The 25,618-nt window shown below is 29.0% G+C and overlaps 2 protein-coding genes across 3 annotated transcripts in view; one reads left to right on the forward strand and one right to left on the reverse strand.

Annotated features, from left to right (window-relative positions):
- LOC129947568 (uncharacterized) lies at positions 1-23,041 on the reverse strand. Of its 2 annotated transcripts, none has more exons than XM_056058184.1 (6): positions 22,909-23,041; positions 3,888-3,942; positions 3,695-3,825; positions 800-974; positions 281-483; positions 1-213 (listed from the first exon to the last, which is right to left on the reverse strand). In XM_056058184.1, the coding sequence occupies exons 2-6, from the start codon at positions 3,891-3,893 to the stop codon at positions 81-83; spliced, it is 648 nt and encodes a 215-aa protein (XP_055914159.1). In that variant the 5' UTR covers positions 3,894-3,942; positions 22,909-23,041; the 3' UTR covers positions 1-80. The 2 variants fall into 2 exon arrangements, with proteins under 2 accessions (XP_055914159.1, XP_055914158.1); XM_056058183.1 differs by lacking the exon at positions 22,909-23,041 and adding an exon at positions 9,445-9,473.
- The window catches only part of LOC129947567 (uncharacterized), a 7,554-nt gene continuing 4,553 nt past the window's right edge, over positions 22,618-25,618 (forward strand). The window contains exon 1 of the mRNA XM_056058182.1: positions 22,618-23,030. Coding sequence (XP_055914157.1) covers positions 22,806-23,030 — 225 coding nt within the window. The 5' untranslated portion in view covers positions 22,618-22,805. The remainder of the gene's footprint in view (positions 23,031-25,618) is intronic.

Below are 25,618 nucleotides of genomic sequence, written 5' to 3' on the forward strand. Positions count from 1 at the left end.
TTGTTTTAATAATTAGTTTATTTTTTATTTTTATATCCAAATGTTTTTCTTAAATTTAAATTTAACTTTACAAATTTGTATTAACTGGCAACATGCATAACAGACCATTTTTCGTCATTTGATTTTCCTTTCCGATATTGTACTCTATCAGCAATACTATTTGGCTCAGATTTATAAAAGTCCCACACAGTTGGTACAATTTTGAAGGCAGTACTGAAATTTTTGAATAAACAAATTAAAAAAACATAAAAGTACAAATTATTTATATTTATATTCTTACTATGAGTTTGTTTGAGGTAGTGAATCTTGTCCGTCTTCATATTGCTTTAAAAGTTTATCGAAAGCAGCCTTTTGTTCAGCAAAATTTACTGGCTTACCAGATACATTAATTCGATTACGGATTTTAGCATAAACTGGTTCTTCGGTATAAAGATTTGCTATTTGATTTTCTGGTAGCTCTACAGCTTTTCCCATGATACGGATCTTTCAAACAAAATAAAAAAAGAGAAACAATTTGTTAACTATGAACTTTGTTTTTATTAGTTCTGTTCGTTTAATATTTAAGATCGAAAATTTCTCTAAAAATGAGACTATCGAAGAGACCTGATATTAAATCAGACCACGCGGAAATAAAAACAGCACAATTATTACTACATTTATCATAAAAGCAACATTAATAGTAAGTATTAGTTGTAATGATATTTGACTCCGCTCGTAAAGTAAGATAATTCAAGCTCATTTCAACTCAAAAACCGCAAGTACATTAACGTGTTGTGTTTACTTAAGAACTCATAAATACCTGCCAAACTACATCGATTCCATTTTGATCTTTCATACAAAGGAGAAAGCAAGCTGCAATTCTTGGATCTTTTATTAAATTTGCATATTTGACACTGTTTCTTTCAGAAACGAAAATTACATCGCCGTCTACAAGCCCCCGATACACAATAGTACGGTTTAAAGTTCCAAATTCACTAAAATAAAAAAAAAAAACGATTTAATTATTTTTTTTTAACAAATGTACAAGTTTAGATTTCAACAAAAAATTAATTTTACTTTTCTCCATAAAGTATAGAAAAGATTTTGTTGACGATTGACACATTTTATAAAACTTTTTATTTTCCTAAATGCATTACATACATTCATTTCATATTTCTATTACGGTTATAATACGTTTTTGTAAACAATATTTTTCGTTCTTTAGCGAGGCGCATACACATAAAGATTTTTTGCCGAGCTGACATGGAGCAAGCAAAAACAAATTGTCCGTTGGTAAAACAAGGATTTGTGATGTCAAGGCCTTGCAATCTTCAGTGTCTGTCCCTGTGCCTTAATGACAGACATAGGAAATTGGACACGTTCAAATTCGAACGGATATTCGTTAGTAATCATCGGTATCCTGAGAATGAAAAAGACTTGACCTTGGGCTGAGCTGAAAGAATTTTAGCTTCAATCACGTTACTCTGCATAGTTGAATTCCTCGGGGAGCCCCGATTTTCAAGTCCTGTTTATGCGGAGGAAGCCCTGATGTATTCAAAGAATTCAAAAATTCAAATGGAATATCAATAGCATTATCTTGATCAGTCAGATTATCAATATAAAGATAAGTTTATTGATGGGCCTAAAACATTGAAAGAATTTTATTACTTATGCTTGTAACAGAATCTGTATTAGGTGATAAAATCGCTCGTTCGCTTAACTAAATTTCTCTGGCGACTTTCGGGTAAACATTAGCTATTATTTCGTCTTGTGCAGTGACGCTAGTTGCAAATGTTGGTTCTATTAACACTTCACCATCATTATTTAAAATATTTCCATTTCCTGTTCTTGAAAATTGTGCTGCATTATTATCAACACCACCATCTTAAGAGTTTGACAGAAGCCCACAGAAACGATAATTTTAGGCAAGCATTTATTTCATCACTTTTTGTACCTCTTGGCACAGCGGCAATGTTTGCCGAAAATCACCAGCGAACAGTATCACAACACCTCCCATCAGACGTTCATCAGCTCTGAAATCTCTAAGTGTACGATCAAGAGGTTCCGGCCCAACTTTTTTCCATTCTGTAGTAATGTTGTAGCGATCCCAGACGATGCTACTGCTAATGCAATTTTTCGTCGCATTCTAAATTTAGCAAGCAAAAGATTGATCAAGTACGTTTTTCCAGTCCCGCCAGGTGCATCTAGTCGACATTGCAAGTCGACCGGTCATTAAAAATCCTTCAGACTTTAGATATTTCCTGAGCTAATGAGAAAAAATCTACCACAGCATTTAACCAATGAGCTCGGGGCAAAACGCATATAACTATAATACCCATTACATAATGCATATAAAAAGTCCACAACAATAATACTAAACGAAAAAGTTTTTGTTTTATTTTTGTTTTTGTTCTTGGAAGGAAGGACATTAGTGTGATCGGTCGATAATTAGAGGGGGAGGAAGATTCCACTTTTTTATAGGCTGGACCAAAGTCCTTTTGCGTCTATTAGGAACGAGATCTGAAGAGTAGGATAGATGAAAAGCTTACACAGTGGTTTTTCCAGCATTATAAACATCGACTTGAGAACAATAGCTTAGATGCCATCAGTATCAGCGGTGTGTGTTAACATCTTTAGGGACTCTGACTACTGTACGCCGCGCCGTACGTGTGCGAAAAAAGGTAAAATCATTTACGCTTTAAAGTACAACAGATTCGTAACACACTCTGGCAGCTTTGATGAGATTAGTTTCTCAATTTTTTTTTTTACTAATAACTAAAAATTTGCACTGTCCTAGGAACAATCTATTTGTTTTGCCTTAATTGTTGGTTATTTTTGAATTTGGTCCTTCGAATAAAGGCGTTGCAGGCCTTCCAGGCTTGATTGAACTTTTTTCGGTTTTTCTGAATTGAATACCAATCTAACGAGATCAAAAAATAATTTATTTTATCAAATACCCGTGTTTTGTTGGAAAATCTATCAATAGTAATGAATTTACACGTCTAACAATAACAATATGCGCTGTATGGATAACACCGATAAATGTAAAGCAGAATCTTGTCGAATCAAGCTCAATTCAATTCGATTCAGGTATATATTATAGAATTGAGGTGAGCTTCAAGATGTTCAAATGGTAGACATGTGCATTCAAAAGGACAACACAAGCGTCCACAGATTTTTCTCAAAACCCACCTCTGTCTATCAACTCCTACTCTCACCTCCCTGTGGTGACAATCGGGTGCCTAGTACTTCAACTGGAGATTTGATTCCAATCCCAGTGGAAAGTTGTTGAGGGTAGCAAACAAGAGGGGGGAGAGGTGTTTCCACTAAGGCACCTCTCCTTATCCAGACGGCAGTGGAGGAATTCCCGAGATGGAATCAACGGTGTCGTCTACAGTCCCAGTAAGGTTGAACTACTAAGTGAACACCTTATAGGGCTTCTACGACTTATTCCCGTCATTAGAGTCGGGGTGACTTCCTGACAACGTAAAGATCTGATTGTTGAGCGAAGCACCAACAAGCCTCGAAAACAGAAATAACTTTAGAGAAAAATTTAGAATTTTAATTTTATAAACATGTGTTAAGTAAAGTGTATGGGCTGCTATGTAAATTATTTGCTTAAAGTGTTCTCTTTCATTAAGATTCTAATTTCATCTAAGTTCGTATTTATTTATGTATGCATAATATAATAATATATATTTACAATTTAACTTACTCATCAATTGTAGAAATACTCATAGGAATAAATAGTTCCTCAGGCTTTGCTGTTTTGTAAGCTTTTAATATATTTGAAAACATCTCAACTGGATCTTTTGGTGTATTATCAATAAAAACCATCTTTGGTGACTGTGAATGGAGGAATATTTTAAAGAAAATATTACAGTAAGATCATTTATTTATTTACTTACATCCATTGCCCCGAAATTTCAAAAATATTTTATTTTGATTCACCAAAAACGATACCTTAAAATAAAAAATATAGGTATAACTTTATTAGTGATTTATTTAAATGCATTATTTGATGTAAATGTCTAAAACATGTGTCAAATATGCACATTGTTTGATAAGAAGAACATTTTTTTCTTTGGTATGAAGCAGGTTTTGAAGTCTTGGTTACAAAATTTAAGAAGACTTTTAATTCGAAATTATAGAACAGTTTCAAAAAAATATGAGCAAACTTAAATCATAAATAAACAAGAGGCTGGGATGCGACCCACACTGGTAACTTCCCACCCCGTCTGTCGATTTGTCTTGCTTAAGAGTTTGCAGGTTTTCGTGTTGGGTTAAAAAAGTTGTTAGTTGAATTATTCTTACAAATTTTAAAATTACCAACAATATTTTTCATACAAAGAAATTGTTTTGGTTAAAAATCCAATTTTGTTAAATTGATTTTTAGTCGAAAAAATGTTTAACCAATTACAGTAGCATTTCTTTAATTTTTACAAATTGGACGGATGAAATTAATTTAAGAGATATCAAGAACCGAACATCAATTTTTACCAAATTTGCGTACCATTTTTTGTAGATTTTATTTTTTTATGAAAAAAAGGACTGTAGGATTAAAAAAAAAACTATTAAATATCGACAACGATATTTTCTGTGAAATAAAAAGAGTTTGAAGCCAATATTTTTATTTTTGTGTAAAGCTATTTGAGTCGAAAATACATTTTTAATTTTTGGCAGAAAATAATGTTGATTAGATTTTCCTCGAAACTTTACTGAGTGTTGAAAACAATATTTCTTATAATATAAAACTAGTTTAAGGCCTTAATTTAAAATGTTTGAAAAGATATTTAAGTCGAAAATCAATTTTTACAAACTTTTATTAATTTTTTGTTTTAGGTTTTTATTTTTTGTAAAAAAACTGTCAATCTTGTTTTTTTTCAAAATTTTAGGTACTGAATGTTTAAAACAAAATTTCTTATAAGATAAAATAAGTTTGAAGCCTAAGTCTCAAGTTTTTGAAAAGATATTTGAGTAGAAATTCAATTTTTCCCATTTTTGAGTAATGTTAAAAATAAAACATCATTTCTCGTTGCACAAAATTATTTTGGAGATGAAATCATATTTTGGTAGTAAAATTTTGGAGGTGACAAATTTTTTTCAGTTTTTTTGATTTATAAATAAACCGTTAATTGGATTTTTTTCAAAAACATATTGTTTTTTGTATAACGTTACAATACATAACATACAATTTATTTCAAGTCTCTAGCAACATTGGTTTAAGAGATATTTAGTTTTAACCAAAAAGTTCACCTATTTTTTAAACTGCTATGGTAAAAAAACCACAAACGCAATTTTCTTGAGAGCCCTTTCTACATCTTTCTGCTTTATTATCGGTACAACAAAATTTATTTGAAGTCGATATATCTTGTGGTTCTTGAGCTATGGACGACGAAAAAAACATCGCGAACGTAGGGAGGTACGAACGTACGTACACACGCACGCACAGACATCTTTCTAAAAATCTTTTATTTCGACTTTAGGGACCTTGAAACGTCGAGAAATAACAAAATTTTCAATTTGACAAATCGGACCCATTACAATAACTTCCTATGGAAAGTTAATAAGTGTCTTTGGAAATCGTCGGTTTTTCTCAGATTCATTTTTTTTTTAATCAAGAGCATGTATGGTCTTCTTAACTAATTGTTTTTTTTTTGTGTTGCCAGCTTTTAAGTTTATAATATTGTCTTCTAAACGCAATACACTAAGAAGCTTTTCCCTTATTTTAACAATTGACCGGTCCCGAAAGTGAAATAAAATGTTCACCGAACTCTCTACTCAATAAGTCCATTGTTGCGCGCGCTGTGTTGCATGTGTGTTGTTGAAACCACATGTCATACAAGTCAAGCTCTTGCATTTTGGGCAAACAAAAAGTTGGATATCATCCCATATATCACCATTCACAGTTACGTTACGATTCACAACATCTTTGAAGAACTACGGTCCAATGATGCCACCAGCCCATAAATCGCATCAAACTGTGACTTATTCTGGATGCATTAGTAGCTCTTGCAATGCTTCTGGCCTATATTCACTCCAAAATCGACACTCCTTTGAGCCCAAAATAAGCTTCGTGTCTGAAGCGCTCGATGATTGATAATAAAATTCAATAATTTTCAATCATTTTTCGTTTGTTAAACGATTCAGGGTAACATTACTGACCAAACTGAAGAAGTTTGACAGGAAAACAAAACACGAAACGTTCGTCGGTTGTTTTACCCAGTGTTGCTAAAAATATAATAGCTGAAAATTCACCCTTTACTTCAGTCGAAAATCAATTTTTACTAGTTTGTAGTTCTTTTTTGCAGGTTTTCGTTTTTTGTATGAATTGTTAATCGAATGTTTCTAAAAAATTGTATAAATACTCTGTGCAGAATTAAAAAACTTTTGAAGTTAATAATTTTATTTGGTTTCGAGATATTCGTGTCGAAAATCATTTTTTAGTAATTTTTAGTATAGTATTTTTAGAAGCTTTTTACTTTAAAAATAAATACTGCTCATTGGATTTTATTAAAACTATTATCAATTATTGAAAATATGTGTTTGTTTGAAAAAGAAATTTTTTTATAATTATTTATTTTCGAGATATTATTGCCAAAAATCAATTTTCACTAATTTTCAGTTGTTTTGTATGCGTTTTTATTTCTGTTAAAAAAAGCCGTCACTTGGATTTTCTTAAAATTATCAATTCGACAACCGAACCGATTACAATAGTTTCCCAAGGGAAGTTAAACATTTGTCTCTTTTTCTTTTAAGAGCCGAAGTGGATGGAATAAAATATAAATTTTTTTTGAGGATATGTAATTATAATTTATCTCTTGGTTCAGTTGAGACTTTTTCGTGGGTTAATTATAGGCTTTTGTTGACTGAAAAATTAATCTAAAAACATTTATGACCATTTTATCAAATTCAGACGATTTAAGACATTTCAAATATCGATTGATGGGAATGATAAAAACTATTCCAATTAGTCACATAAATTAAATGGAAAAGAAAGGGCTAGAAGTGACTACTAAAGTGATACAAATAAAAAAACTAGAATATTTAAAAACACTTACGAATAGATTAGAATAAGAATGAATTACAATATTAACAAACATAATTGTACTGTTTTGATCAGTTTTGCCTAAACAAAAATTTAATGTGAGTATAATTTGCAGTCAATGTAAGTGATTTATGGGTTCTTCAATTAATTAGTAACAGTAGAAATGTTAATTAGTAAACAAAAATATAAAATAAGATTACTCAAAAATAAATAATTTTAATCAGTTATTACTTTTTTTTTTGTTAAATCATTACTAACAAAAACTGACTTACAATTCAATAACAACTTTAGCTATTTTAGCAAACATATTTCTGTTTGAATTATTTTATACAAACAAACAAACATCCACAGATAGTAAATAGGTTTGTTATTTTAAACACTGATTAGTTATTATTATATTAGTATGAAATTAACGTTATTTTTTTTTGATAATCAAATACTATAGCCTATGTATGTACCGTACAGTATGTACGCACATTATAATTAAATTAATTAAGAAGTCTCATAATTTGATGTGTGGTTTAAATTATTATTCGTATGAATGAGTATTCATTAGTTTGAACATATAAATTAGCCACTTGGTGATAACGTTATCAATTTTTGCGATTTTCGACTTGTTTCAGGTGCGGTTTTGCGACTAAAAATACAAGTTGTTCGTATGCAGACGTAAAGTTTTTGCATAAACCGAGATTTAATAATTTCCAAGAACTTATGCATTTGTGCAAAAAGTTTTGCTTATGAAAGCAGTACGGAAGTAAAAACATTGCAGTATAAAAGCTGCGAAAGATCTGTTAACATAGTTAGGAGACATGAAAAACAAATTGCGAATGTCCACAGTTGCCAATTATTGTATTCAATGTTTCTTTTCCAAATTTATTAGAAGATAAAGTAATTAGAATTTTCTAAATTAGGCTAACCAATTTTTGGCAATATTTTGTATAAGTATTTTTAAGTAACTTTGACATATATTTGAAACACTTAGAACTATCCATTAGCAACTCATTTGCAAGTCTCTTGCGTTCACTTTCCAATTTTGATTTTTTGGATGCTTTTATCATTTTTATTATTTTCTGTTACAATGTTTGTAAGTTCAATTGACTGCTCATAATTTTCAAAAATTTAAAATGACCCAGTTATTTTTTTTCCTGAGGTATTTTATCTTCAAACTGCACTTAGTTAAGCTTAGGAATGTTTATAAATTTGCACCATTGTGATTTGTTTTCAAGAATACAATTTTTGTTTATTAATCATGTCATAGTAGTCATGGATTTTTGTGAGATATTGAATTGATTTTTAATTGAATGAAAATTATCGTTTTCAACTTGGTTCTGAAAAATTTCAATTTAATAAGAAGTTATAAGACATATAGCGACATTGAAGCATAAGAAATGTAAAAATTGAACTTTAAATTTGAGTTATACATTTCACAGCTGAAAGTTTTTTATTAAATGAATTATATGGAATTGAGATGTCAAATATATTTAGAAGTAGTGAGTTTGAGTATTGGTATAAAATAAATTTGTATTGTTTTAATTCAATACTCAAACAATAATAAAATCGGATTGATTTCACTGGTCACAATTTTTCTCATTTAGCTATGAGTCTTTATTTGACTCTATATGAAGCTTTGAGAAAACCTTGAATTTGATACTTTCATAGTTTTAAAAATACATTTTTGACTTAATTTTAACTATTTGCTAAAGTTTTAAAAATGTCCGTTTTTAACATTATATTTATATTTTGTTTAACATATTACAAAGACTTGTTATAATAGAATTGTTTAGAAAGCAGATTCGTTACAGGAATACAACTTTCTTTTGCCTTTTTCTGTTGAAAACCATTTAAGCATAAATGCTTAAAAGTTTCTCAACATGTTTTTGGAGACAATAATATAAATCTGTCAACTGAATATTATTACTTATTATATTTTATATTAAAATAAACTACTTCATTAACTAAGGTACCCTAAAAAGATTTATATACGTGGTTTTTCGAATTGTAAAAAGTAGTATATAAAAAACCTCACATGGTACTTAAGTTCGAAGTCGTGGATGTTTTGTTTGTTCTTTTTTTAACATTGTACCGTACCGATGGTTCTCGACAGTATTTGCTTGTACCTGAAGCCTTCAAAATTGTTTGAATGTATTTTATCGAAACATAAATGTGCACCGAACTGATTTGATTTTCTTCCCACTGACTTAATTTTTTGTAGAACAATTGTTCCTTACTTTTATTTTAGTTCTTAGAACTTTTTTTTGTGAGCAACAATAATTTTAAAATACTGTGTTTTTAATATTATGGTATAAGATTTTAAGTTGTTTTTGATTGAACTTTAATAAATTTAAACATTCACACATTACTACGAAGATTAAAAAAAAAAAAAGATTTAACTTATATAACAATAAAGTTATGTTCACCTTAAAAACTTTGAACGAATTTCTACCGAACTTGCACACAACTTGGATACTCTTATGGTTCTGTTAAAAGCGAACAGTTGTTCTTCGTATAATATTTAACAAAACCTTATCTTAATAAAATAAATGTGGAATAATTTGTTTAGTGTACCTACATATGGTACAATAGCCTAGGGGGCATTGGAATATTTTGGGTTAGTCATATTTCCAAAACAATTGTTTTTGGGAAGTTCATTATTATAAAAAGCAGTCAGCTGATTTTGAATAAATTATGTGATCATAAAGAAGGCTTCGGGCTAATGAGTTTAGATATATACTTTTTTTGCAATATAAAATGAAGACAAAATTAAATATATTGAAATTTCAAATGAACAAAATAATACATCCAAATCGCAAACATTTCTTGCTACGAGATCCCTGACTATGTATAATCTCATGCTAGATTAAAAGAAATCTGGAGACACTTGATAAAGTAATAACTGAATTATTGTGATTTCGATATGTTTTTTTTTTCGCGCCCAATGTTTTGAGATTTATTTTTGAATTTATTTATGTTGTTGAGTATAATTAGCTATTCTCAATTTATTGTTCCATCCATAATAAAAAGATCAACAAACTTTGAAGAATGGGAAATTATTAGGAAAATTGTTTCGTTTTGCAGAGAAAGTTGGAAGAAGATGGACCTTCAGATCGAAGATCGATGTCAGCCCATGTTCTAACTTTAGGTTTCAATTCTTCTGTGAAGCTGCTTACCTTGTATGGAGTTTTAAGATTGTCTAAATCGAAGTATGATTAAAAAAACTTATTTCTTGTTCTGTTTAGATCTCCTGTAAAAATAGAAGCAGTCGTCAGGATGGCTCGAGCAACATTATCTATCATCTAAGAACCATTTATTAAAGTTGCAGAGAAATTGTTCATTGATTGCTAAACCAGAATTTAGAGTGCAGCTTATATGACTGCAACATTTAAATATTTTTAAATATGCATTATTTAGCTCATTCATTGCCATGTAATTTGTCTATATGTTGGTGAAAAAAGACTATATGTGCTAGTCTCTAGTCTATAAGTGTGACGATTATGGTTACTAAAAATATACAATGTTATCCTAAACACAATGTTCACTAACGAGTATACGTAAAACAATATTTCGAATATATAGAATAGTTTATTTTCAAGATGATTTACTTTAACAAACAATTTTGCACTTAATCATCTTCCTGCCCACTTTGATGTTATTATCTGCAAGAAATCAGGGAAATAAGGTGCATTCCGAACGTAAAAACCATTTAGATTAAATAGACTTTGAAATTTGGAGATTTGTTGAATGTGTTCCAAAATAAAGCCATTATGAGATTTGAATTCAATAGTTTAGTAATTTTTCCTACTATAAAAATATTTACGGCCAATTTCTTGACAAAGTTCTTGTCTCTAAAACTCGGTTTATTGATAAATTTGAACTTTAATTTAATGAGCTCTTACTGATTTCTTCATCAAGTTCTCAAGTGTTAGAACTCTGATTTAAATATCAGTCTGAGATACAACTTCGCCTTAGAAGATCCCCGAACCTGGGGTTCTACAATATTAGAACTCGATTCAGCAATGTTTTTACTTCTTCTAAGGGCCTAATTTAAAGATTGAATTCAATCTCTTTTGAATTAAATTTTAGATTACAAGAACATCTAATGTGCAATATTGAAATATTTTTATAAAATATGTAAACATTTGGACAGTTTTCCAAAAAGTCATAAATATAAGCTGCATAATGTAAATTGTTGTACAAGCTGACAGTTTCATAAAATGTGAGTTACATATGTATTCAAAACTATTCAAATATTTACTTTTCATGAGCTTTATTTTGGTTTTACATAATTTTGCATTTTGAGTCTTCACAAATAGACATAAGATGTTCCCATTTACAACAAAAGTTTAGATAAGTCTGTTTATAGAAGACAAGACATAAGTTTCGACATTGTGTGTCTCTGAAGTAGTATTTAAAAATAGTAAAATTTAAATGGCGGGGTTGTCTGTCAAAAACAACTTGAATCTTTCTTTTCACACAATTTAGAATTCAGAAAAAAACTTAAGTAACGCTTTTAATTATTTTGACAAGATATTTTCTAAGAGAAAGAGCAAATACTCAGGTTCTTAAGAAGAAACCTTTAATAAGAGATCGCCAATTTGATATTATGTGGCCTTTAAATTCCTGAAACTCGTCTTCAATTACTTTTTTTTTGACCCACAATAATAGTGTAAGGCTTTCTTAAAGTGTTTTATTTTTCTTTAAAAGTTGATTTTCTATAAAAAAAACTAATTGCTAATTGAGAAACATATGAGTAATGCACGTTTCAAACATTAATTAAATACAAGATTTGAAACTCTAGAGAACTGAAGTGAAAGAGATTCTGCAGTGTGTTGCCGTCTGCCAAGTAATTTTAAATTTAAAAATTTTAAGTTATAATGTATCTGGCCTTAAAAACAAATTAACAATTACAGATTTTTTTAGGTTTATATTAAATTTTGATATTATTATTCAGTTAGAGACTTTTCTCGAAGATGGTCATGAACCACAATTCGCTAAATTTTTCAAAGATTTTTTTATTAAATTTATTCCTGCCACCCCCAGTAGTATTTTTGGTAGAGCAAGTGGAGGTTTAAAAAGTTGTGTTAGTATTAAATCTGTAGGGAAAGAGACTGTTATAATCTTAAATCACAGGCATGAACAATATTACATTTTTTCAACCTATTTAAATTGTACTAATTGGAATTACGATTTTAATGAACTGCAATCCTTTTTAGCTGAAATTGATTTTGAGAACATTTTAATAATAGGTAATTTAAATGCTAGAATCGGTGAATTTCAAAATCCAGCTTCTCTGATGAACAACACGGCACACGCGTTTGATAGCTTGAGAAGGTCTTCGGACATAATTGTAAATAGTTGTGGCAGGCGTTTAATGGAGTTGGTGGAGGACTTCGGTCTAATGGTTGTAAATGGAATTTCTAAAAGAGATAGCAGAGGTGAATTAACATTTTGTTTTGGTCAGGGTTGTTCTATGATAGATTACTGTTTGGCTAGAGGCGATTGGCTTAATGTTATAGAGGGTTTTGAGGTACAAACTGCAAGCTATTCAGCCCACCTTCCAATAGTGACATTTACGAAATTTCAAAACTTCGATTCTACGCTGAGCGAACCAGTCCGAAAATATAAATGGGTTGATAGTCAGGTAGTAGTGTACAAGCGCAGACTCGATGCGTAAGTAAATAGTCTATCAAGCCATGTGTCCTGGTCCTGTGAGCAGTGGGCTGGCGAAATAATAGAATTTATTAAGAGTTCAGCCATGCCACCCAATAGGAAACACAATTTTACTGCTGAGTGGTACGACTGGGAATGCACAAAACTCAGAAAAAAATCCTTTGCAATGCTTAAAATTTTTATTAAAACAAAGTCTAATTTCTTAAAATCGCTTTACCTAGATGCAAACAAAACGTATAAGCGAGTTTGCAAAAATAAACAAAAAACTTTTATGGTTGGTTTAGCAGTAAGTTTATCAAAATGTAAAGACTCAAAATCATTTTGGTCTAAAGTGAGATTGTTAGGGGGCGTTAAAAATGTTTCAGCAACCACAATAAATGTAGAGTTACTAACAAACCATTTCAAGGAACTTTTTAACGCGGCAACAAACTCACATTATTTCAATATGCTTTACGCTCTATCACTATTTCTATTACAATAAATGAATTGCAGCAACCCTTAAAAACATGAAAAACAACAAGGCAGCAGGGCAGCAGGGCTAGATGCAATTCCAGCTGAATTTTATAAAAACTTATCCCCGTCTTTCCTAAATCTTCTTCTTGATTATTTTAATAAGATTCTTGAAAAAGAAGAAATATCTCAGTCATTTTTAATTTAACAAATTTGTCCAATTTTTAAAAAAGCAGATCCAAGCTCACCAGCAAACTATAGGGGCATTTCGATTCTTCCTTGTTTGAGAAAAATATTTACCCAAATTCTATACTGCAGGTTTATGAGGTGGGTAGAAGAAAACAAATTGCTTAGCACTTTCTAAGCTGGTTTTAGCTCTGGTTTTTCAACTGTGGAGCAAATCTTCGTACTCTCCAATATAGCAAAACGTTTCAACGATAACAAACAAAAACTTTATGTCTTTTACATTGATTTTAGGGTTACCAAGATCTCAATGAATTTGTGATAGTGCAACGCTTCTTTTTTAAACGAATATTTAAACTTTCAAATTATACACCAACTTACGCTATACATGTGGAATCAGGGATCCTTCCGATTTTTCTAAAAAAATCTTAAATTTAATGCCGATTACATAGTAAAAGTAATGCAAAGGTCAAATGAAAATCTTCATAAGCAAATGATGGATTTCGCATTCCGAAGGAATTTATCGCCGTTTAAAGAATGGTATGAAATAGTAAATGCGAACGGATTTAATCTAAACCTTAGTACAACTTCTCTTGTCAATTGGAAAGGTAGGTTTTATGAATGTATTGCAATGATTGATGATTTATTGTATCTCAAGTTCTTGAATAGTGCCCGAACCTTTTTTTATAAAGATCAAAATATTTTCAAAAGTTTCACGCAAAGCAGTATTTTTTTTAGAATTTGTCAAATCTACATGAAAGCAGACTTGTAACAATATTAAAAAGAGGCTGGGATGCGACCCACACTGATAACTTCCCATCCCGTCTGTCGATTTGTCTTGCTTAAAAGTTTGTCTATATGTACTAGTATTAATTTTAACCAAATTTGCGTACTATTTTTTATAGATTTTATTTTTTATGAAAAAACGGACTGTTGGATTTTTATATAAAAATCACTGAATATCGAAAACAATATTTTCTGGAAAATAAAATAAGTTTGAAGCCAATATTTTTAATTTTTGAAAAGCTATTTGAGTCGAAAGTAAATTTTTACCAAGTTTTAGTATTGTTTTTTTTTAGAGTTTTATTTTTTGTAAAAAAAAACTGTCAATTCGATTTTTTCAAAATTGTATCGAATGTTGAAAACAATATTTCTTATAAGATAAAATTAGTTTGAAGCCAATATTTAAAATTTTTGAAGAGATGTTTGAGTCGAAAATCAATTTTTACCAACTTTTATACATTTTTTTTATGTTTTTATTTTTTGTAAAAAAACTGTAAATTCGATTTTTCTCAAAATTTGTCCTAATGTTGAAAACAATATTTTTTATAGGAAAAAAATAGTCAGAAGCTATTATCTCAAAGTTTTTAAGAGATATTTGAGTTGAAAATCATTTTTACCAACTTTTGTTAATTTTTTTCGGTTTTTAATTTTTTGTAAAAAAAACTGTCAATTCGATTTTTTAAAAATTTTACCAAATGTTAAAAACAATATTTCTTATGAGATAAAATTACTTTGAAGCCAATATTTAAAATTTTTGAAAAGATATTTGAGTCGAAAATCAATTTTTACCAACTTTTATACTTTTTTTTTAGGTTTTTATTTTTTGTAAAAAACTGTAAATTCGATTTTTCTCAAAATTTGTCCTAATGTTGAAAACAATATTTTTTATAGGAAAAAAATAGTCAGAAGCTATTATCTCAAAGTTTTTAAAAGATATTTGAGTTGAAAATCATTTTTTACGAACTTTTGTTAAATTTTTTTTAGGTTTTTATTTTTTGTAAAAAAACTGTCAATTCGATTTTTTTCAAACTTTAACTGAATGTTGACAACAAGATTTTTTGAAAGATAAAAGTAAATTAAAGCCAATATCTCAAAGTTTTGAAAAGATATTTGAGTCGAAAATCAATTTTTACCAACTTTTATAAATTTTTTTTTTAGTTTTTTTTTGTAAAAAAACTGTCAATTCGATTTTTTTCAAACTTTAACTGAATGTTGAAAACAAGATTTTTTTAAAGATAAAAGTAAATTAAAGCCAATATCTCAAAGTTTTGAAAAGATATTTGAGTCGAAAATCAATTTTTACCAACTTTTATAAATTTTTTTTTAGGTTTTTATTTTTTGTAAAAAAACTGTCAATTCGATTTTTTTCAAACTTTAATTGCATGTTGACAACAAAATTTTTTGAAAGATAAAAGTAAATTTAAGCCAATATCTCAAAGTTTAAAAAAGATATTCGAGTCGAAAATCAATTTTTACCAACTTTTATAAATTTTTTTTTTAGGTTTTTATTTTTTGTAAAAAAACTGTCAATTCGATTTTTCTCAACATTTTTCAAAATGTTGAAAACAATATTTCTTATAAGATAAAATAAGTTTGAAGCCTAAATTTCAAGTTTTTGAAAAGATATTTGAATTGATATTCAATTTTTACGAACTTTGAGTAATGTTTTTTTTAGATTTTTATTTTTTATAAAAAAACTGTCAATTAGGTTTTTCTCAAAATTTTATCAGATGTCAAAAACATTGTTCTTCGTTGCACATAATTGTTTTAGAGATAAAATCATATTTCAGTCGTAAAAATTTGGAGGTGACAAATTTTTTTTTTCAGTTTTATTGCTTTAAAAAAAAAACCGTTATATTGATTTTTTTCAAAAAATATACCTGTTTGGTATCACGTTACAATCTATTATATCAAATTTAATTCAAGTCTCTAGCGTTTTTATTTCGTAAGATATTTAGGGTTAACCAAAATTTTCACCTTTTTTTCAAACTGCTATGGTAAAAAAACCACCCACGCAATTTTGTTGAGAGCCCTTTCTGCATCTTTCTGCCTTTTTATCTGTATAACAAAATTTATTTGAAGTCGATATCTCTTCTGGTTCTTGAGCTATGGACGACGAAAAAAACGTCGCGAACGTACGGACGTACCGACGTACGGACGTACAAACGTACGTACACACGCACGCATAGACATCTTTCTAAAAATCTTTTATTTCGACTCTAGGGACCTTGAAACGTCGAGAAATGTCAAAATTTTCAATTTGACAAATCGGACCCATTACAATAACTTCCTATGGGAAGTTAAAAATAAAATTCTAAAGATAAACAGAGAAAAATTGTTTAGAGTAAAAAATAATTAAAATTAGATTCATCAAGTATTATTATTTTTTTAAATAGCTATTATTTGCAATTCTGAAAATCACTTTTTACTATGCTAGCCATATTTTTTTGTGAAGTATTAAAAGTAGCTTATTGAAGCTTAAAAAAAAACCTTATCTTGATAAAATATAATTTAAATATATAAAATTAAATTTAAATCGTGTTCAAAGCAGACTATAGTATATTTTGGGTCATTTATTTCACTAAACTGTTTCTTTTTTTACAATTTTCTGTGATAAATTTATCGTTGTAATGAAAACAAGCGGTTAGCTGGTTTCGTATTTGATATGATAATCTACATCAATTTAATTATTTATAGAGCTAACATTGGAAATTATACTTGTATCCGATGTATGTATACTTCTTTTCAAAGTATCATTTTATAATTTTTATTTCATCATTTTTTTTTTATTATTAACAGAACGGAGCAATATCTCAAACTCTCAGACTATGCAAGATTAAAGGACTCTTAAGACACTTTTGGCAAATTCACACGTAAATTTTCGTAAAGAAAAATTTGCAATAATACACGAAAAACTTTCATCAATTTTTACTTATTATTGAATTACCTATAATATGCATCAAAATAATGCTTTCAAAAGACAAAGAATAAAAGTAATTTCATTGGAAAAAGTACAAGAACATTTTGTTTATCGAACGCAGCCATTGATTGTTTTACGTTAAAGCAGCACCTCCAACATTTTTAGATTTAAGGATATATGGAATTATTTGTATTTTTAGTGACGAGGTAAACGAAATATACCAAAGGACCACATTTTGCTGCATCTACAAAAGTCATTCTTATGTCTCAAACTGAGAGATAATAAGAAGACCAACCAAGTAGATTTTATTTTCATAAATCAATCAAGAAATGTTTTGTTTTACGATTGTTATACATTTGTTCATCAACAGACAAAAACTGATAAAACAATTTATTATTGTAAAGATGGTACAGTAATTAAAAGTACATTAAAATTAAAATTATTGTATTATTAACAATACTATCTGCACTCATAATCGTAGTTAACCGCATGACCTATGTTAAGGTCCAAGACGAAAAGTACTACAGTTAAAGTACACACTTATGTCAATCAGTTGCGCAGCTAAATGATTCGTTGTGGGGGTGTCATCTTTTGGCTGAGATTCTGCATTTCGTTAAGGGGCACGTAAAATATAGACTTGACATGAGAATGATTATTCTTGTTATTTAAGTTATTGGTACAATGTATAAATACAACAAAAAAATTGCAAACAAATTTAAATTCTTTGCACTATTTTTAAGAGCTTTAACATTGCAAAATTTTCAATTTTATTGCATCATTATATAAAATTCTGAAATAATAAATTTTTGTTAATAATTATACATACTTAATTTTAAAATACATGCCAGATACAGTTTAAGCGCCATCAATTTGTAGATACCCACTCAGATAAGCCGTAGGATTAAAAGAGGTTTCAGCAAAAAAAACTACGGGTAAGAGCTATGTTAGTCAAAATAGGCAGTGGATTCACGGTCAGGGTCAACACATTATCAAGACGTGACGTAAGTAGTCATTAATCACTCACTCTAGGTCTATCTTAATACAACATATTTTTGGTAAGAGTTATGAGAAATCACAACAGCTTTGTTTTTAAGCATTTTAAAACTTTAAAAAGTAAAAGTAAGGCTTGTTTGTTAATCAATCTATCTTAGATTGATGATACGCTAAGAGTTTACCAAGAACTGCTATACGACTTTGTGACTTTTTTAAAATGTCAATTCATTTCTTATACTAAGTGTGATCTTAAAATGTGCTCCCATACGCTTTAAAGATAAGTTAAAAGTAAACCTAAATTTGACGAATATCCAACTTGTGTGACCTATCAACATTTTTCAAGCCATCTTCCAGAGTCAATTCAGAACATATTCGTAAATTACTTTTACTCTACCTTTGGAGATTTTTCTACTGCAAGGACCTCTTCTCCTATTTTTCCCAATTTATAAGATGAATTGGATTTCTGAGGCCTGATACGTGACAATATTTTAAAGCTACATGGCTGTTTCAGTCCTGGTCCTGGAGGAATACAACATATCCATTGTTTCTTCTTTACACCGATTCTCTGAAAATTTCGCAGATCTTAGGAAATATTGATGACTAACACCATTTAAAAAAAAAGGTTCCAAAAGTATTGTTTTTGTCTAATAGCGAAAATGTGTGCTATTCTAAAATTGTTTGACATTATTTGCCCGTGACAAACATTTTTTTTAATTGTCCTTCTGTTAAAGTGAAAATCAAATTTGGTTTATTACTAAATTTAATTTATTTATTACAATTCTCTACTTTTAGTTTGGATGCATTCTAAGAAAATTCTCAGGGGGTTGCATGTTTACAGAATTTAGCTCGACATTTGACAAATCTCGTCATGAAAACATCTTAATAAATTAAGTAAAATTACACTTCATGATCGTTTCGTAATGTGGATTTCGTCATATCTTAAAGATGCGTAATGTTCAGGAGTTACTCTTCATGTCCATTTAAAGTACATGCTGGTGTACCTAAAGGGTGTCACCTTGGTCCATTCCTGTTTTGTTTTATTTATTTATGATTTGCCTTCTGTTTTAAATAATTTTATATCGCTAATCTATTCAGATAATTTTTCGAAATAGTAACTCCATCAAGAATTGTAACTAACTTCAAGAACATCTAAATCCATTTTGGAAATGGTGCAATAAGAGTTGTTTGATTTTAAATATCAGCATAACATATAAAATTATGAATTTGTCAAGTTTAATCTGACAAGACTCAAAATTAAAGTTTACTGTCACTTTAATTATATAATACAAAAAAAACACTTTGTTTTGTCAAAAGTTTTCTGGAGATTTCCGTTATCATGTGCCTTTGTATAAATATTTGAATAGTACTATCATGAAGAGGAACGCTCGACCTGAAATTTTTGTACGACTCCCTAAACAGTTCGTTCCACATGTTTTGCATATGGAATGTATTAGGGTGGGGTTAAAAATGAGCGAGAATTCCAATATAAAATAAGAAATTTCGAAATTATTAAAAAAACATAACATAGAAAGTTCGAGGGAGGCAACGAAAAGACATTTTTGTTATAATTATTATTTATATTTTGTATAATTTCGTTTTTTGATTGGTTGATTGGCAATGAAGAAAATTAAAAAAAAAACACAAGCCAAAAACTGAATTAGAAAAATTAAGGTTTTCCCTATTTTTTCGAATCATTTTCAAATGAGACAAATATTTTTAAACCATCCTAATAATAACGCGAACATTTTTTGTTTAGTTTTCTTTTAGGGATAGATAAATAATGTAAAAAGAATGACTTAAACAAGGTACATGTATGTATGTTATTAACTTCCAATAGGAAGTCATTGTAATTGGTCCGATTTGTCGAGTTAAACATTTTAACATTTCTCTACGTTTTAAGGTGCGTGTGTGTGTCTGGGATTTTTTAAATTGTCTATAGCTCAAGAACCATTGGAGATATTGACTTCAAATAAATTTTGTTATACAAATAATTATGCAGAACGATGGAGAAAAGACTCTTAAACAAATTGAGTGGTTGTTTTTTTTTAAATAGCAATTTTAAAAAAAGGTGAACAAATGAAGCTAGCAACTTGAGTTAAATTCTATATTATATATTGTAACATGATACCAAACTAGTATATTTTTGGGAACGTGTTTTGTCCCCTCGCATATTATACGAAGAAAAAATGATTTTATTTCCAAAACAATTGTATGCAACGAAAAATAACGTTTTTGACATCTGTTAAAATTATGAGATAAATCGAATTGACAGTTATTGTACAAAAACTAAAACTTGGAACAAATTTAATTTTAAACCAAATATCTTTTTTTTAAATTGAAAACATTGTTTTCAAACTAATGTAATCTCACTGAAAATATTATTTTCGACATTCAGATAATTTTTATAAAAATCCAGAAGCCAGTTTTTTGTATACAAAATTAAATCTACAAAAAATAGTACGCAAATAGTAATAAAATTGGTAAAAATTGTTTTTTTGACTAAAAACTCGTTTAAAAAATAGATTTTGAAATCAAAGTATTTAATCATATTAAAATATATTGTTTGAATTTTTAAAATTTTTTTAAATAATTAATCGGAATGGGAAGTTATCAGTGTGGGCCGCTTCGCTGCATCTTTTTTTGTTATATATATTGAAAATATGTTTATGTTCAAATAACAGCTCTTTTAAGTTGATGTGATGTTTGCACCATACAGACAAATCAATAAAAATTTAGTTGAAAATTAAAATTGACAAAGATTTAGTTAGATATAAAAACATTAAGTTAATTTTAATTTGAATTTTGAAGTGCATTTCTTTAATGTTTAAATTAAATTCCCTAAAATTAGAATGCCATTTTAATTTACATATTCATACATAAAAGTGTCATTTTAGTTCAAGCGATCATTAAATTGGTCGTGAAAATCAATAGTTTACAATAATGAACAAATTGAAATAAATGAAAATTATATTTAAATTTTGGAGAAAATCTTAATTTTAAATTTAACTATATACCATTTTTTTTCAATAAATCAAGTTAAGTCTGGAAGGAGGTAATAATTTTAAAATGTTTTGCTCAAAAAGGATTTTTTTAATAATGCCCTTTTTCCTAAAAATGCAAAAAGCTATTACACTATCTTAAGCCCTTTGGCCGTTTTTTGAAAAAATTATTCAATAGAATCTGCCTAACATTTTTATCTATGTACTTATAATGTACCTATTTAAACCCTACAGCTATCTGCTTCCAAGAGGACAAATATAGGGAAATATGTTTGCAAATAGGTACATATGCATAAATTCTCATTTTTTTTCAATTTTTACACAGTTGTTTCGCAATGCAAAATATTAAAGAAAAAAGTCTGAAGCTACTAGTAGAAGGTTAACGTAAACGGTCAACTCGTTGAGTCATTGACGTACAAATGACGTCATTTGTAGACCTACAATTAAATACTACGCAATAATTATGTTATATCCTTACATTTTTCTAATTTTAACATTCCTTCACACCCTAATAGGAAAAAGAATAAAAATAACGCTGGCTTAAATATATATTATTTTGTCTAATCGTGTGATAGTCAACGTCTTAAGCATTGACGCTGTTGACGGTGAGTTGACACAGAAAATTGAGATGTTTTTATGTCGTCAGAGATTCAACGCGTCGACCCTTTAAGTTGATTTTTTAATTCTTGCTTGAGTTATGGCTTAATTCCAATCACGAAACGACTTAAGTCCTTACAATTCTGCTTAACACACACCATCCTACCTTCATTAATACTTACTTTTTTACATATCTACCCGCCCACTACCCACATTACAATAAAATACAAATTTTAAAAAATACTTACATCGAATATATTTGTTATGAAAACATTCAAAATATGGCAACGAAGAACTGTATCAAAACTTAAATTTGAAAACGTTGCTTATACATTTTTAGATTTCACAAAATAATAAAATCTAAAATAAAATGAATATAATTTTCTGCTAACAAATCTAAAACACTTACAATTAAACGAGTTGTATATGCATACCTTCTACACATTAATAGGTACGAATTTAAAAAATCTCAGTTAACGTTAGCAACGAATGATTTTCGTTCACATTTTAGTAATTTATTTTGTTTCAATATTTTGATACTCCGCTCCTAGATTCCAATCTTTTATAAGTGCCATATAATTCGGTTCATATTGATAGAATAAAGTATTCAACGTATATTATTAAAATAATAAAGACCTTAAAAAACAACATTTTAGCTATGTTGAAATTGGATTTAACGATTTTCCAAATACGTATATCTACCTAGTCAAAGATTATATAATTGGTTCCTTTGGTTGAAATAAAACTTACAACTGTGAGATTTTTGACACAATGTTTGTCAAAATCGAGCATACAACCTTTTTCAAAAATATCGAACCCCTTGCAACAAATTTCAAACTAAAAAATCCGTTTGTAACGATTTTCCGAATGAAGAGCTTACATCTTTCGAACATAGATGCCGCCCTTGTACTTTCTTTAGTATTGTCTCTTTCTAATTTTGCTTTCACTTTTACAATTCTACACACGCTCCCTCTCAAGCCAATCTGACATTAGCTGTCAGTGTCATTAATAGGTTAAGTGAAAAAAGGTTCTTTTAGGGGAAATAATAAATACTATTTTTATAGAAAATTAAAACCCCTAGTTAATCATGTGTTTGCAATACAAGTAGGTAACTACTTGTAGACAAAATAAAAGACAAACAAAAACAAAAAGTTAATAATAAAACGGAACCAAACAAACTAAACAAATGGCATCGATTTTAGACATGAGAACTAACAACTTGAGTCCCAGTAGTTTCGATTACTGGACTCAGGAAATAACCAATTTCTTCACACCACTCAAATACTTACTGGCAAATTCAAGATTGGAACTATTCCTTAAGGATGTTGATGTTAATTATATTGTCAATACGGTTTTTTGGATTTTCCTGATGTTCACACTGGGTTTTTGTGGATTTTATCATTTATTCCACGTAAGTTTAATACATTTTTTATTTCTGCACTTTAATCGTGTCAAACCCTAAATAGCAAATGCTCAGGTCATCGTATTTTTTCTTTTCCGATGTAGACTTTTCTATTTATATTTTTGTTGTTCCTCTTTTCAATTGACATAGTTGTTGTTGTTTTTTGTTTTGTTTATTAATTTGTTGGGTGTGTAAACATGTATGCATGTATATACGATTGTGTGTGAAATGTGAAATTGAAATGCCGAAACCAAACCTATGATGCGGCTGTCAGAAACAGCTGTTCGGGTTATCAACGAAGGGGAAGTAGCAAAATAATGGTTTTGTGAGGATGGCAAATTTATTTTTGACCAGTAGATGTCGCCAAAAACATTAAGAAGAATTAGAAATGTTACGCTGCTCTCTATTGATGTAATGTTTTAACTGAATCTAAATATTTTAAAAAATGAACAAGTTTATTTTGGCTTTGTTTCATGACACGTATGTTTTAGGATACACTCCACTTCAACGGAATACGTGCTTACATTTTTGAAAATAATTTTTACTTTTTCTCCAAAAATTGATGGGTATTGTTGCATCTGTTTTTTTAAACTACTCACTTGAGATGTTAAGAAAATAATTTGATAAGAATTCTCCAAAATCAACCATTAGTTTTTTTTTTTAAACATCTGAATAGGTAAACAAATTAAAATTGTTATTGGATTGGAATAGAACAAGATTATATTAAGTTTGGTAGATGATACTTCAACCTTATCTTTTTTTATAATTTCGTAAATTAGTTCCGGTATGAATTTTACAGACTTTTGATATAGTTCAAGGATATTTTGCTTAACGCTAACTTAATTGCAGAAATTAAGGATTCTCTGTCATTAAACTGATGTCCACCACTATTAGATGTGGGTGCTAACCTTCCTCAAGGATATTAATAATGTTTAGATTAGGTCCGTAAAACTGAAAACACCACAATCGAATTTGAAAATTCTAATGCTGGTGTGATTAAGCGCTCTTTTTGTGCTAATTAAGTGCTCTTATCTTGATTTGGTTTAAAAATCCCTTCCCCCTCAAACTTGACGTCAAGCTGAAAACACCACACCTTTCATAATTTATAATTTAAAAAAACTGATGAAAAACTGATTGGGAATTTGGGCTGTTTTTGGGCTCCTAAGTTAGTGAACCCAATTAGGTATTTCAAGATCTTTCCCCCTAAATCCCGCCGCGAAGTTGAAATTGTTGGAGACTTTCTAAACCAAACAAAATTATAAAAATCTAATGATGGGATAATTTAGGGCTCATTTTATGCTAGTTAAGTGCTCCTATCCCGGTTTTGTTCAAAAATCCCTTTCCCCTAAAAATTCATTTCAAAAGTTCAAACATTTTTTTATTGCATTACGCTGAGGAAATTTGAAGAATTTTTAAATTTGAAACTCAAAACAAAATTTCTCTGGAGAATTTCTGTACCAAACGTTTTGACAAAAAAAAATACCATTCCATTAAAAATAAGATAATTTGCAAACAAAAATACAAGTCACTCATTTATATTTTTTTTTATTTTGGAGATTTGTATATCAACCAATTCACTAACTTTGGAGCCCAAATTCACTCATCATCAGTTTTTTGAAATTCTGAACCTAATGGTGTGGTGTTTCCAAGTTGACGTCAATCTGGGAACATCACAAGTTTGAGGGACAAGGGATTTTTAACCAAGTTGGGATTAGATAACAAATTAGCACAAAAAGAGTCCAAAATCACACCATCATTAGAATTTCGAATTTCGATTGATTTGTTTCCAGCTTTACGGACCTGCTTAGATTAGAGGGTACAACAGTTATTGAAGATAGTACACATTTTTCTCTTCTGTTCAAGCTTTTATTTAACGAACCGTGTGAATAGGCGTGTCATCATGATGTTGGTAGGCCAAGTTTATAGGTCAAAAAATGTTAATTATTTATGAAAATTTCTTTCCACGATTCGCTTGTTTTCAGCTGCTGTAATTTTTGATGTAAACACTTCAACCTTAAATGATCTATAATAACTTTCAATAATACACTACTTTTTTCACATTTGCTATTAAGCTTTTAACACCTCATTTTTTCAAATAGTACAAATAAAAGTTTGATCAATCAAATTAAATCACCTAAATTAAATATTTTTAGTGTCTGGAAAAAATTACGTGATACAATAATTCTTTTTCAAGATTATTTGAGTTTTGATAAAACATAAAGCATAATTACTTGCGACATATAGGAACTATATGGCAAGTTTTGCATTCGTGCAAAAATTTCAAACTCGAGATTTTAATCAAACATGATATTACGATGGTAGAGAAGTCGAAAAAAGTGGGCGATTCAGTCCCGTCTGTTTGTTTGTTTCTTAATTTTCTAAGCAACTTCTGAATTGATTTCAATAATTTTTTTCTAAATAAGCTCTTATATTGCCTTAATAATACTTAATTATCTAAAGTGCAATTTTTTATTGTTTGGATTTTTAAAAAAATATTGATTTTTTTTTCAAAATTCTATATTTTAAAAACGGGTCAACATTTGTTTATAAAATTCAAATGTAGAGCGTATAATAACAATCACCAAACAACTGTATAC

This window comes from Eupeodes corollae, chromosome 2 (genome assembly GCF_945859685.1).
Source record: "Eupeodes corollae chromosome 2, idEupCoro1.1, whole genome shotgun sequence".
Lineage (NCBI taxonomy): Eukaryota > Metazoa > Arthropoda > Insecta > Diptera > Syrphidae > Eupeodes > Eupeodes corollae.